Genomic DNA, 14174 nt, shown 5'->3' with positions numbered 1-14174 from the left:
TCTTCCTAGTTGTTACTTGGCATGATCCTTCCCTCTTGGCTGACTTTCCTACCAGCCTGTGACCAGGATTCTGTCTTGATCACTGGGAAGCCCCATCTCTTATCTCATACGTGAAATATAGTCAGCACTTAGCATAGGCTTGTTGAATGAATGGGTATAATCATAAGTGGCACAAACCCACAAGCAGGGTTATTTAAGGTAGGGGGTTATTTAAGGTAGGGCACGTTTGCATTTCTGGCAGAGGAGGAAGCAGCTGCAGCTGTGTGGCATGATGCTCAGTGTGCCCAGTAGCTACAATTTCCTGGTGCTCCTTGCACACGTGGGGCTAGAAGACTAGAAAGGAGAAGTTTTGTATTTGATATACTAATGCAAGTTTTATCTATCTGACTACTGACTCTAGGCTGGAGGACAAGCAGTTATAGGCTTGTTCGGGTCATTTGAAACATAATTATTGAACTTCAGGGCTGAATTTAGAGATGATCTAGCTAATTCCTTTTTGAGCAGATGAGGAAACTGAGGCTCAGAGAGAGGAATTGACTTGCCCCAGCTAGTTAACATCAGAGAGGCTGAATCCAGGTCTGCTGACTCTCAATCCTCTGGCTTCCCAGCAAAAGCTGTTTATGCACAATTGCTATTTCTGTGTAATTTGCTCTTACTGTGTAGTGGACTAATTACAGTACATATTTGTTTTTTCAGAATATTTGCCTTTGATAACTTTTGCGTCTATTAACGACAACTCCCGATAAATAGTAACCTACTGTCTCTAAAGAATGTGCTCTGAATATATTTGTCTATTTCCATGACAAAAGGAGAACCATTCTTGACAGAAAGAGGAACCAGAGATCAGGTTAGGGGAGTGGGTAAGAGTGTGAAAAACATTCCTAGATTTTCAGGAATATTCATAACTTAATTTGGAGATTCATGGAAAGAAGCAGAAAGCCCTGCATTTGCTCTAGGTGTTGTTGTAAATCTCCATTACCGTGAATATATGGTTCCAGTTGTTTAAAGTGGTTCTTCTCTGACACGCGTACTGAGAGATCTTTTTTACAGCAAGTGGTGGAGTCTTCTGGAAGCCTGGGTTGGGAGTAGCTGAATAGTCTGTTCTCACCTAAACAAATGCATAAGCATCCATTTTAAATAACAAATAATAGTGGTAATAATAATAGATGTGTATGAAGAAAAAGGCAGTTTGATGGCAATTGTCTCTGGAAAGAGAATAAAATTATAGGAGGCTCAAATTTTATGTTATATGCATCTCTAATATTTGAATTTGCTATAATTAACATGTATTATTTTTGCAATCTGAAAAAATAACATGAAAAAAAACTACCAATTAAATATCATTTTTCTTTTCTGTGAACTTATGTAGTTATGGTCCGTTGGTGATGGGTGTGGAATTAAGAGCTTAACTTTATTTTTTTCTTTATGAATGATCACAGTAAGAAAAAAAATAAGAACCTTCTACTTTTCTGACTGCTAGACATCAAGACTTCAATATTTTGAAATATTTGTGTATAGACTTGTTTGTAAAAATAGCTACCATTTATTAAGTGCATATATAAATCAGGCTCTGTCTTAAGCACTTTACATGTGTGTTATTCTAATCCTCATAACCATCTTACAAGATAGGCAGGCACTATTGTTCTTATAATGTAGAGGAAGAAACTGAAGCTCAGAAAAGCTAAGTGACTTGGCCAAAGTCACACAGGGAGTAAGCAGAGAACCTGGGGTTTAACTCAGGTCTGTTGATTCTACAGCCCATGTTCTTATCATATGCAAAAGGCAATGAAAATCACATTCGTGACACTTACAACAAGCTGGTGTTTTCCTGTAATCTCCACTGGTTTTCCTGCTCCCATACTTTCTATCAGCCAGGAGACGTCGAGGAGTTCTAGCTGTGAGCTGGCTCTTACGTTCTGTACCTGAAGCCAGTCAAGAACCTCTGAACCAGAGTTGTTTTCTGCCACAATGTGGGTGACAGAATCACTGCAGAATGCAAGACAAAGTTACCAGCTGAAGGGACTTTTGAAATGAGAAGCTCTCCTCTTTCCCTGAGGTGTTTCAAAGCATTCCATCTGATGGAGAAAGACGCACAGTAGACCTGACCATAGGCACGGAGAAATAGGCCTCCATGCAAGGGAATTCTACTTAAATTAGTGTAACAACAGTGGTCTACGTTACATATCAGATGCAAGAAAAATTAAGAAAACATTAGTAAGATTGTGGTGTCAATGGAAAACCAAGGTCCAGAGAGGATGGAGGGTAAAATCGTTCTTAAATTAGCACCTTGCACTCTGCCTGTGGCTTTGATGTGTCACTTCCTTTTTATTTGTAGAGGGCTTTAACCCAGTGCCTTTCAAACTTATTTGTGACCCACAGTTAGAAACACATTTTATATCATCACCCCAAATAGAGATAGATGTAGATGTCGATATGCTTATAACATCCCACTAAATTGATCTCACAACCCATTAATAGGAGGTGACCAGCCTTTGAGAAATATTGTTTTACATGTTTTTCAAAGCACAACCCTGTGACGTATGACCCTGTATCTTTTCCCTAGTAAGTACTGAGCACTTACAATGTTTTTCAGCACTGTCCAAGTACTTTACATACATTATCTCATTTAATACTCACATAGCTCCTCAAGTAAATGTCATACTAGTCACACTTCAAAAATGAGGAAACTGAAGAACAGAGAGGTTAAGGACATCCTGAAGGTCACACAGCTGGTAAATGATATTTATCCTTTTTGACTGTCTTTTCTGGGTCAAGTATGTTATTTCTAGTTTTTAAGAAGTCTTCACAGTCAGCATTATATCATTGGAACTAATAATTTTTAAGGCTCCTTCAGTTCAAATAGTCTATGAATCTGGGAAATAACAATAGAAAATAGCGTACTTAGGTATCTAAGAGAAAAAAATAGATTTTCTCTTCTTTTTCCCACTTCTCTTGCTTGACTTCTTCTTTCTCCTTCTCCTTTTCTTGACTGACTCTTGGATTCACTGGGTATCTTTTCGTTCACTGTTATATGTGCAGCCCTAGGTTTCTTGTGGTGGTGATGGGTACCAAAGAAGAAAAGGGAAGTCTCTGGGCATCAGTATCTTATGTTAACAGTATGTTATGATAAGACACAAGACATGGGCAGGATCTGCAAATGATACACAGAGAGGGAAAAGAATTTGGTGTGGGCTGGGAGAGGTGGATGGCTTTGTGGAAAAGCAGGATTTGTGCCCTGTCTGGGTGGATGGGAGGGATAAGGTACCTGGTAGGCAGAACTTTTGGTCCTCCTGGAAGAAAAGGTTCAGAGGAAAGGAAGGAGAATGGCCTGTACTGGAGCGAAGAATTCATGTTGGGAAGTAGTTGTAGATGTGTCTGAGTACCGCATTACAGAGGGTCTTGGAAGCCTGGTTGAAGAAGTTGGATCTTGTTTTGTGGGATTATGGAGCCACTGAAGGCTTTTGTGAGCAGGACATGGATAGCGTTGTCGTGTTATTTTAAAAGACTAATCTGTTACACACAATGATTTGGAAGGGCGAGTCATGGGTTGGGGAAAGGTGGGGAGCTACTTAGGAAGACAAATCACTGGACCAGATATAAGATGACTTTAACCCCACTCTGGTTCCTATAGCTCTAGAAAGGAAGGCAAAGAAGACATATGACAGACAGCTGGCATCGCCTATAAAAGATGGTGTGGAGAATAGACTCAAATATGACTCCAGCATATCTATCACACTCAAGTATTATCACTTTTGGTAAAAATAAGGATTTAGGAAGTCGCATCTCTTTGGGGGAAGGGGTGGGGGAGTGGAATTGAAGTTTATTTCTGGCATGCTGCATTGGAAGGATGGCTGGAGATCAGAGCTGAGACCATCTGGATGGCAGAATGTGCAGCAGGCCCAGGCAGAAATAAGTCAGGGTAAAACAACCTTTTACAGGGGATGAGGGAAGACGGCTAGCTGCTTCCCTATTCCAGCTCCATATAATTCCAAAGATTATTTATGGTAAACTTCTTGAAAGATTGTTTATGTCAAGACTTGAACAATGAAAGAATTAACAGGACTACATAGTAAGTATTATTCCTTCTATATTTCTGCCCTTTGAAGGGAAATTTTACTATTACATTATTTATTATAATATTTATTCTTATTATTATAAATAGGGTTTTGTCTAAACCTCAGAGGGAGCAGGCTGTGCTGAGGAGGAGCTCTGGGGCTCAGCATCCAAATTTAGACCCTTCACCATCCACTCTTGTACCATCATCCCCCAGTGGGGATATCTGAGCTCACCCTATTGGATGGGGACCACATTCGTCTCTTACTGAATTCATATCAGCATATTTGTGAATATAGGCTATACATCATATGAAGGAAGACTCTGATTTAGACTTCCAACCGCTGCTCATTAAGCAACTAGCAAACAAAACAAAACAACAACAACAATAAAGCACATACAAAAACAAAAAATCAAACAAACATTTACATTGTGTTATTCAGAGTTCAGTACTGTTTGTCACTCGTTCCCACAAAGTAAGAGCTTGAAAGTCAGCATTAGGAACTTTAACATCATCACAGTACAGTCATATCTTAGAGATCTTGCAAGTTCGGTTCCAGACCGCCACAATAAAGCATTTGTTCACTTTCTGTTCTGAGCCCTTAGCAGATAGTATTACCAAGAAGGATCACCCCGTCTGGTATGTTCTGCTACCAATGTCTTACTGCTGTGTTGTGGCAGCCATTTGCTGATACAGTGGTTTTCTCTCTGCTATGAAGACTCCAGTATTGAAAAGACTAATAATATTTGAATATTACCATGTGCCAGAACCATGGTAGGCACATTTCATACACTACCTCATTAATTGTCAATAACACTATGAGATAGGTATGATTATCCCCATCTAAAAATAAGAAAAGAGAGCTTTTGAGAGACATTAAAAATTCACCCAGCTAATAATTGGTGGAGCTGAAATTTGATCTGAGGTCTGTTTTAATCTAAAATCTCTGTACTGGGGGACTTCCCTGGTGGTCCGATGGTTAAGACTCCATGCTTCCACTGCATGGGGTGCGGGTTCGATCCTTGGTAGGGGAACTAAGATCCTGTGTGGCACGGCCAAAAAAATAAAATAAAATAAAACCTGTGTGCTAGACCACACTGAGCTGCCCCTCTGTGACTTTGTGCTTAATTTCATGGCTCTGGCGAGAGCTATTCCTTTTCTCAAAAGGAACACCATCAGGATGAGTATCATCATCATCACCACCACCATCATCATCATCACGAGGAAGATTCTCTCCGAAGTGCAGAAATAGAGATGGACTAACACTTCCTACATGACACTGTTAGACACTCTCTCCCTGCTGCTGTCACATAGGATTCATGTTTTGATGTTTTATGTCCAGTATAATATGGGCTACAATAAGGACTGTCCCAGAAAGTCTGAAAGAACAGTTGCTATGGCTACACACCAGGATGGAGAAGTCACAGAGGGGATGTCAGGCTCCCAGAGCTCTGGGTTTTGCCTAAACTTCCGAGGGAGATAGATGTGCTCAGGAGGAACCCCCGGGGCTCCTCTTCCAAATTCAGGTCCCTCACCAGCCACACTTACCACCCCCTGCTCCTCCACACCATCTCTCACCTAGGATATCTCTGGACTCAGCCCTGCCTCTAACAGAGACATTCAGAATGCCTAGGGATGTGGGGGAAGGGTGCTGTAAAACAATCAACAAACAATTAAATACTGGTATATACGAAAGAAAAAGACTAGAGAGAAACATTCCAGACAATCAGCAAGAATAACAATACGCGCATGCGCGCGCACACACACGCGCACACACACGCGCACACACACGCACGGATATATTCTTACTCAATCCGCCCAAGAGTCTTATGAGGTGGGCAATAAAATTTCAAATGAGAAAACCAAGCCTGCAGAGGTTACATGAAGCCAATATTCAAACCCAGGTGTTCATGGCTCGAGCAATCTCTTAACGTTCTGCTAGACTGTGGTTACACCCCTGTGCGAGGTTTTGTTTGTTTTAAGCATTTTTCTATATTTTCCCATTTTCTGTCATGAACCATCTTTCATCACTTTTCTACTTAAAGGGAAATTCATACACATGAATTTCATTTAAGTAGAATTTCATTCTACTTAAAGGAAAATTCATACACATGAAAATAAATACACATGAATGTCATTTTCAAGGGCAAATCAACCTGGGATTGGGGCTGAGGTAGTCTCTGCCTTGGCCCCAAAGACCTGGGCTTTCTTCGTATGATAAAAGGTGGCAGCGAGCCTCAGGCAGCCATCTTCAATCTTTTCTAAAGACCCCAAGGCAGTGCTGAGATGGCTGTTCCTGAAATATCAGTGGATTCCATTCTTTAAGTGCATTTAGTTTCTTAGCCATGACCAATTAATAGTGCCTTGGACTAGGTCTGGGAGGCTGTGAACCAATTACAGTAATCCTGAACTAGGATTTGTCCTTCAGCTTCCCACGGGGAAAACCATGCAGGGTCCTCTTCTTCAACTGGTGCTGAACTGAAATGTGCTTGACTTGATCCTTCGCATCCCTAAGGGCAGGGGCAGTGTTATAATCTGCATGGTTATAATCATGCCTGGCGCCCAGCTCATGGCCAGATTTATAGTAATGGTCAATAGAGAGCCCACTAGTAGAATGAATTGATTAATCTATAGCTCTAAAGGAAAGTTTCTAAAATTCTAGTGTCTACTAGAGACACACAGGAAGGTGGACTAAAATTCAGATGCCTGAGCCTTATTACCAGAGATTCAGATTCAGTAAATCTCACCTAGAGCCCAGAAATATGGATTTTCACAAGCTCCCTTGGTGATTCTGACATAATCAGTCAGTTCTAGTTATCTAGTTGGTGCACAACCAACAATCCCAAAATGTAATGGCTTTGAAAATGAACAGTTTTGTTACGTCTCGCAATTTTGTGGGTCAGGAATTTAGGCAGCTCAGCTGGGCCATCCTTCTGTTCCATATACAGCTGATGGAGGTACTGATGTCCCACACAGCCTGCGTGTCTGGCACCTTGGTGAGGGTGGCTGGGAGGCTGGGCTCAGCAGCATCGATCGACCTGAGCACCTTTAAGTGGTCTCTCTCAGGGGGAACTCAAACTTCTTACCTGAGGCTCTGGGGTCCAAGGAACAGCAGAAGCCTCAGGGCCTTTTATGAGCTAGCCCCCAAAGCCACATAGTGTCACTTCTGCTGTACCCTATCGGGTACACCAGCACCGCCCCCCAATGCAAGGAAAGGGAAAATAGTCCCTGGCACTCCATGGGGGCCACCATATTTCAAAACCACCTCACAGCCCAAGAACTCCACCTTGTGAAACGGTGCTATAGAGAAAGATCGCTCTTTACCTGCCCCAGCTTAGATCTGATCCCCATGCTGGACTTGGGGCTTAATTACAGCAATGTTTCCCCACATGGTACTCATTTCTCTGCAGGCACATGAGATAATTTTAGGCAGTACATAACTGAACATTTCAAAAGTTTATATGTTTATTAAATCTATATGTTTAAATTATGTATATCAGACCCATGGTTTTTATGATTATTATTCCTTAAGATAGGGCTAAATTACAATGATTCCGTTTAGGGGCAATTAAAAGAAACACATTAGATATATAATAATACATATGGTAAAAGATATTATAAGAATCATGAATGTGGCCCTCAGATGTCCAGAAAGCTCTAAACTGAAAGGTTAACTCACAAATCTCAGTTCCGATTTTTTTTCTCAGATACCAGTATCCCTGATCTTTCTGTCTTTCTTTCCCCAGTTGGTCCTGCCTCTTGATACAATTAGAAAAACTCTCCATGAGGAAAGAGGCAGCCATCCTTCTTTGCCAGGAGCCAGACTGACACCCCAAGCTCATTCCTGCAGTCCTCATGGATGGCCACCTCCTTTTTTCTTTGTCTTTAAAACTCTTTTCTTTCCCTGGAGAGGGCATTCTTTTTTTTTTTTTTTTTTAATTAAAGTATAGCTGATTTACAGTATTGTGTTAGTTTCAGGTGTACAGCAGTGATTCAGTTATTTTTTTCAGATTATATTCTATTATAGGTTATTACAAGATATTGAATATAATTCCCTGTGCTATACAGTAAATCCTTGTTGCTTACCTATTTTATGTATAGTAGTTTGTATCTGTTAATTTCTTAATTCTTTCCATCTGACATAGGACTTAGTTTGTAAACAATAACTTTAAATTGTTATTTATAGTTGAGCAGAGACATTCACAGTTTAAAAAAATCCTCTTGCCAATTTCCCTAGCAACTGATCTGTTTCAGAATCCCTGACACCAAAAAATCAAGGTAGTTTTATTTGGTTTTATCGCACACTCTTACTAGCACCAGTAAAGCCAAGTTTCTATTTCCAGCCCTTGATATACTTAAGACTGAGAGGGTCTTGCCTTTATTTTTTGACCCACAGTAAATGAGACTGTGAACATTTTCATTAATTTAAAGTCCACAAATTTTGAAATATAAAATAATTTGGACCAGAGCAGGACTGATTTTTACACTGCATGCTCTTGAACTCAGAAAAATAAAGTCTTCATTACTTTGCTGATTACAAAGGTAATACAGGTGCATTGTAGAAAAAAAAAATTAGAAAAAAAAAATTTAGTGACAAAAATTACTCTTGGTAATCATAAGTTCTTTTGGTTGGTTTCATATTCACCAGATAAATCATTCTTTGAGCAAATATTTCCTGAAGCCTACTCTGTGTAAGAAAATTGTCAAGGGTATGAAGATGAGGTCTACACAATGGCCCAGATGACACCCTTGCCCTTGTGAAGTCAGGGAGGGGTAACTGGATGAGATCAGGAGCAAACCCAAGTGGAAGAGCCGGGGGCCAACCCTAGGCCATGGATCACACCTGTGTCCACGGAGGAAGTTTCTTCCTCTAGGAAGGCTTCCAGGGGTTTAGGTCTTAGATGCAGAGAGGTGCAGGGAGGAGCCATTCAAGGTTGGGGGAGAAAGAGTGAGAAAAAACCATAAAGAGAAGCCAGTGAAGATGTGTTTGGACATTGGACCTAGAAGAGGCCTAGAGATGGACCAGTTCAACATCGTATTTTCTAGAGCAGGTAACAGCTCTTTCATCTGGTGTTCAGTTTATTTTGCAAACAAAGACTTTTAATATTTTTATTTGAGATACCACAAATTTGAAGTGATCAGACATTGTCAAAGATAAACAGAGCTGGACACTACTGAAAGCAGTAAGAATAGATTTTATTCAGTAATAACTATTGCAATAGGGAAGAGGGTCCAGCATGAATGGAACTCAACTTTGAGGGAACAGAAGTCAGGAGACCTTGTAAAGGCTGGAGTGTGGGAAAGGCACAGAGAGGCATTAAGGGGGTTGGTCCTTGTGACTTGGCCACCTGGATTTGCTAATTGCTGCTTATTCAGAGGAGAAAACGTCTGGAGTCTTTGTGACAGGAGGCAGTGGTGCAAGTTAGAGCAAGGGGCCCACTGAAGTTAGGCCGTTACCTTCCCGCAGAGACCGGGGGTGAGAATTATCTCCTTGGATGTTTGCTCTCAGGTCCTTGAGAAGACAGTTCTGGGTGGTTGGAAGATTTACATCTCAAAGGGGCAGAGAAAGGGTTTATAATGGCAAGGTTTCTAAAGTAACTGCTCTAAGAGGGGGTTCAGGGGTCTATCTGCCTATTGCCGGGTTTTGGCTGGAACAAATAGTAAATTCTCCTGGTAACCTTGAGCTTTCTCAGGCAGGCATTTTAAGGCTGGGCCAGGGGTACAATCCTAGGGACATGGCCTTAAGCTGCTGGAAGCCACGCTAGAGTTTAGTCAAGGAAAGAGTCTTTATCAACATTCAGGTGAAAAACCACGGATTTGACTACCAGGAAATTCTTTGAAGACGATAGTTGTGGGATACTGAGTGAGGCAGAAGCCACATTTCAAAAGTTACATAGTGAATGGATGGAAACCAAAATGACACAAGAAGGCTCGAAGTGTTGGGTAGGAAAATGCTAATTTTTTAAAAAAGAGGAAGACGAGTACATACTTGGAAAATACATTATGCTACCCTTTCATGCTAGGTGACAACAAAGGCACAGTTCCTGACTCCCCTGTCTGATTTTAAACTCTTTGCTTGCAGGGTTCAAGTCTTCTCCTATTTTTTGTCTCCAGAACCTGACAAATATTGTGCAGAGTGGGTACTAACAGAACCCTTTATATGTGATGCCATGATGGTATATCTTGCTTTCAGTAAAAACAATGCCTTCCAAAGGTACCCTTGTAGACAAATTATGCAGGTCCAGGAAGGGCAAAAGTATCCTCTGATGGGTTTCTACAGCTTGAACAGTGGAACTCAGCAAGTGTTAATCTGCTGGGCGATGTAACCATGGAGATCCACCCTTCCTACCCAGCTCTTTCTTCTTCAACATCAATGATTTAGGTCAAGACATAGATGGTAGGCTTAGCTAATATGTTCATAGAGGAGGGTTGATGCAGATAAAATTTTAAAATAGCTCAAAGTACTGGAATCAAGGATAAAAGAAGAATGTGACAAACACTAGATTCTGATCCTTCTCTAGCTTGTCCCAGCTAGAGTAGCTCGAATAGTATGAAGCTGCTCTAAAATTTAGGATGTTGGCCATGGAATAAAATTCAGAAACCTTTTTAATGAATGTGCACAAATGCCTCAAAGATCTTGACACCTCTCCTGATTTATATTTTAAGAACCAGCTTCCTATGGCACATGGAATAGCATGTCTTTTGCAATATAACATAAATATTAATGAAGTCCAATCCAAATATAAAGATACAGTGCACATATGCTAGAAATTTAAATAGTTCCAGATAGTGCTATGCATTCAGGTACACCATTTCTAAGCTGTGTGTTCAGGTCCAGGTAAAGTGGGAATCAGATTTTTCCTCAAATTTAATCCTCCTGGCAGCCAAAGAATGTGTTAGAAACTATGGAGATTACTGTCTATTTTCAGAGCATTTTTTTTTTTTTAGCTCCTCTTTCTCTGAATCCTATATATCAAAAGGAGAGATCTAGCTGTTCTTATTGAGAAGTATCCTTTCTTTTAAAAAACAACTTCCTTTATTTTCATTTTAAAGATATACATTTATTGTAAAAACATTTGGAAAACACAGAGCATAAAAGCAGCTATAATATCTCCCTACGACCTCCTCCGCCTACTACCTAATCTCTCCCTACTACCCCTTTCCCTACAAAATAGCCGATTGGATGGGTTTCCTTCCTTTCTTTGTTCTATTTATTTATGTCATTTGATCTAGTTCAGAGTGTGGAGAGAGAGCACTCTCTTTAGGGTTTTACTGTAAAGGTCAATGGATTCAGCTAAGTAACAAGAAAACAACCACACTTTACATTTGTATAACTGTTTTAATTTATCCAGGTACATTGACATCCATCATCACATGTGGTATCACATCAGATGAACTAGACCATTTATCAGGAAACTAAGGTCAGAGAGAAGAGGGGGGTCTTGCCCCACATCACATGGCTGGGAAGGGTCAGAGCCAGAATTTGAGGTCTCTAGATTTCTTATCTAGAGATTTTCCCCTACAATAATTTCCATTGTCTTTTCCAGTTAAAGTCTATATAACTATGTATGGAAATTCCGTTTGAGAGCTAGGACTTCTACTTCTTGTGGTTTATTTTTGTGCCATAGAACACATTTGTATTTAATGTGTCTTCTGAGCAGCCAGCCTGGGAACTTTGCCACCGTCATATCACAGCAGCAGTTGGCTCACCGTGCGCCAGTTTCCTCTGTCGCCTGAGCAGCTGGGCTCAGTCCCTGGCAGCAAAGCTGCCTGTTGGGCTCTTTTGTCAAAAGAAGAAGCTTGCCTCCCAGCGTCTCTCCTAGTACCTGCCTCAGCCACCGTGTGCATATTCGTAGCTGTGCCTGTAACTAAACTAGCCAGCTCTTGCTGGAAGTGTGGACATTTCAACAGAGAGCTTTCTATGTAAGTGATCCCTTGACCATCTGGCTCTCACCTTCCTGTCTGGCCCTTGCCAAATTTCTTTACCACAAAAAGCAGTTCCATATTTGCTAAGGCTTCTAATTTCTACTTTTTCAGTTTCCTTTTTTTCAATTTCGGTTTTTAGCCACTTACCTATGTCATCTTTCCCCCTCCTGATTCCAATATTTTATGTAAGTCTGTTAAATAAGGCAGACTCAGCAATTGGATGACATCTATGATTTTGTGGAAGGGATGTTTCAATGAGATTTTGAGCTTAACATCCCAAATGAGATAGGGGTTAAAAAGGAAAAAAGAGGCAGGAGTTGGGGGAAGGAGACCATGTAAAGAGAAATCGGGTGAGGGAGACCATGGGAAACTCAGGAATTTCTGAATGGGGCACTTCAGTAAAAAATAAATAAATAAAATGTTTCTATGAGATTGACTCTTCATATGAATTATGGGTATTGTGAAAATTATCATATCTGATTATTGACTTTTGACATATGTTTCTCTAGCAATTTGAAACTGACACTTCATCAGGAAATGCTTGTCAGTTTTATTTTTTAACATCAAAGACTATCTTCAAAGTAAAAATGTATTTTCACACAGAATTCTTATAGATTTTCCTGAAAAAAAAAATGTGGTCAACCTATTCCTTGGGCAATCAAAGCCAGCCAATTGCATTAATTATCATTCTTTATTCATTACAAGCCCTCTGGCAATTCTGTTTGGAACTATTTATGCTAAGGTTCTAATACCATTTGTGTCTGGATTTTGTTTTGTTTGAGACCAGTGAAAAGTTTACGTAACTGTTAGAAAAAGAGCAAGGCCGATGCTGGGATGTGAGTGGGTTTGTGAGTGAACCAGTTGAGGTGCCCCACACGCTTGGTTCAACTGCCTTCTTTTCTGGGCTCTGAGCTCATCACTCTCAGCGTGGTGTCCATCACCCCTGGACAGAGCTGCCCCTGAATCTTTAACCAGCATCCCTCTCTCTACAAATCCCACTCAGACTGCTGTTTAGAAAAGCATGATCAAAGCCACATTTAGGTGCCTATGGTGAGCCAGCTAGTAACTCATCCTAGCCCATCACAGACACTACCCACCTCAGCACAGTCAGATGTACAGCTCAAGGGCCAAGCAATCAAACCACTCTTTTTGCTTCCAAGCAGCTGACAGTTATTGATTGAACTCAGTGGTGCTTTAGCTTAATTTGGTCAAGAACAAACCCAAATGGTTTCATCATTGAACTTCCCAACTAGGTTTCTGTTGATCATCCCTAGATACCTCATCTCATAATAGTGAAAGGCAAAAAAAAAAAAAAAAATTACCTTATCTTTTGGTGCCAACTGGTTTCAATATAATTGCATCAAATCCCCACTCATCTTATTTCCCTTAACTAATTGCCTCAAATTTGTTCTTTAATTTCATACCTGTTCTCCCAGCGGGAGCGTCACCTCTTCTGTAGGTGGAGGAAAACACGGGTTCCTTGGGTTCCAAAGAAGCCCTGCTTATTCACAAACTGAAATCCATGATGTCTTACCTGAGCTCATTCTCAACCCTGAATCCTTTCCTTCGAGCCAGCTCCATGAGGAAGGTTCTGCGGGTGGTTCCCATTTTCTTCTCCAAAATGAAGAGGACCAAATCTCGAAACTTGATGTCATAAGAAGGGGAGGCCATCGAGGCACCCACCTGCCTGGGTCTCTTCTTCCGAGGGCCCGAGGGGCCCACGTGCAGTGGATCCATGGGAAGAGGCTGCTGCTGCCTCTGGCTGTGCCATCAAGTGGTGTCTCCAGAAGTGAGGGAGAGCCTGCCCCTCCTTCATAAGGAGCCCTGATGTCATCTCACCACCTCACGGGGCTCTGCCCTGTTCATGACTTCCTGCTGAAGATCCATGGGGAATTGCTACCTCTGTTCATTTGTCCAGTACAGAGATGATAATGGAAATGGTAAATTAACTTTTGCCTTCCTATGCATAATCTCATCAGATCCTCAGAATAACCTTTTGAGGAAGGTAGGGAAGCATCATTTTTCCATGTTATTAATTAATTAATTAATTAATTAATCTATTTACTTATTATAAATTTCTTGAGACCCCTCTTGTCTTTATTTATTTATTTATTTATTTTTTAACATCTTTATTGGAGTATAATTGCTTTACAATGGTGTGTTAGTTTCTGCTTTATAACAAAGTGAATCAGAT

At 40.7% G+C, this 14174-nt stretch overlaps 1 protein-coding gene across 2 annotated transcripts in view; it reads right to left on the bottom strand.

Annotated features, from left to right (window-relative positions):
- The window catches only part of DNTT (DNA nucleotidylexotransferase), a 38301-nt gene extending 24377 nt beyond the window's left edge, over positions 1 to 13924 (bottom strand). For both annotated transcript variants that reach the window (XM_082406548.1, XM_082406549.1), the window contains exons 1-3: positions 13515 to 13924; positions 1812 to 1986; positions 980 to 1108 (exon numbers count right to left, since the gene is read on the bottom strand). In XM_082406548.1, the coding sequence (XP_082262674.1) occupies positions 980 to 1108; positions 1812 to 1986; positions 13515 to 13717 (507 nt within the window). In that variant the 5' untranslated portion in view covers positions 13718 to 13924. The remainder of the gene's footprint in view (positions 1 to 979; positions 1109 to 1811; positions 1987 to 13514) is intronic.
- Positions 13925 to 14174: the final 250 nt, after the last annotated feature.

The sequence above is a fragment of the Balaenoptera borealis genome, assembly GCF_965194805.1.
Source record: "Balaenoptera borealis genome assembly, chromosome: 10".
In the NCBI taxonomy this organism is placed as follows: domain Eukaryota; kingdom Metazoa; phylum Chordata; class Mammalia; order Artiodactyla; family Balaenopteridae; genus Balaenoptera; species Balaenoptera borealis.
The sequence above is the reverse complement of the archived record's forward strand: the minus strand, read 5'-3'. Positions and strand labels throughout refer to the sequence as shown.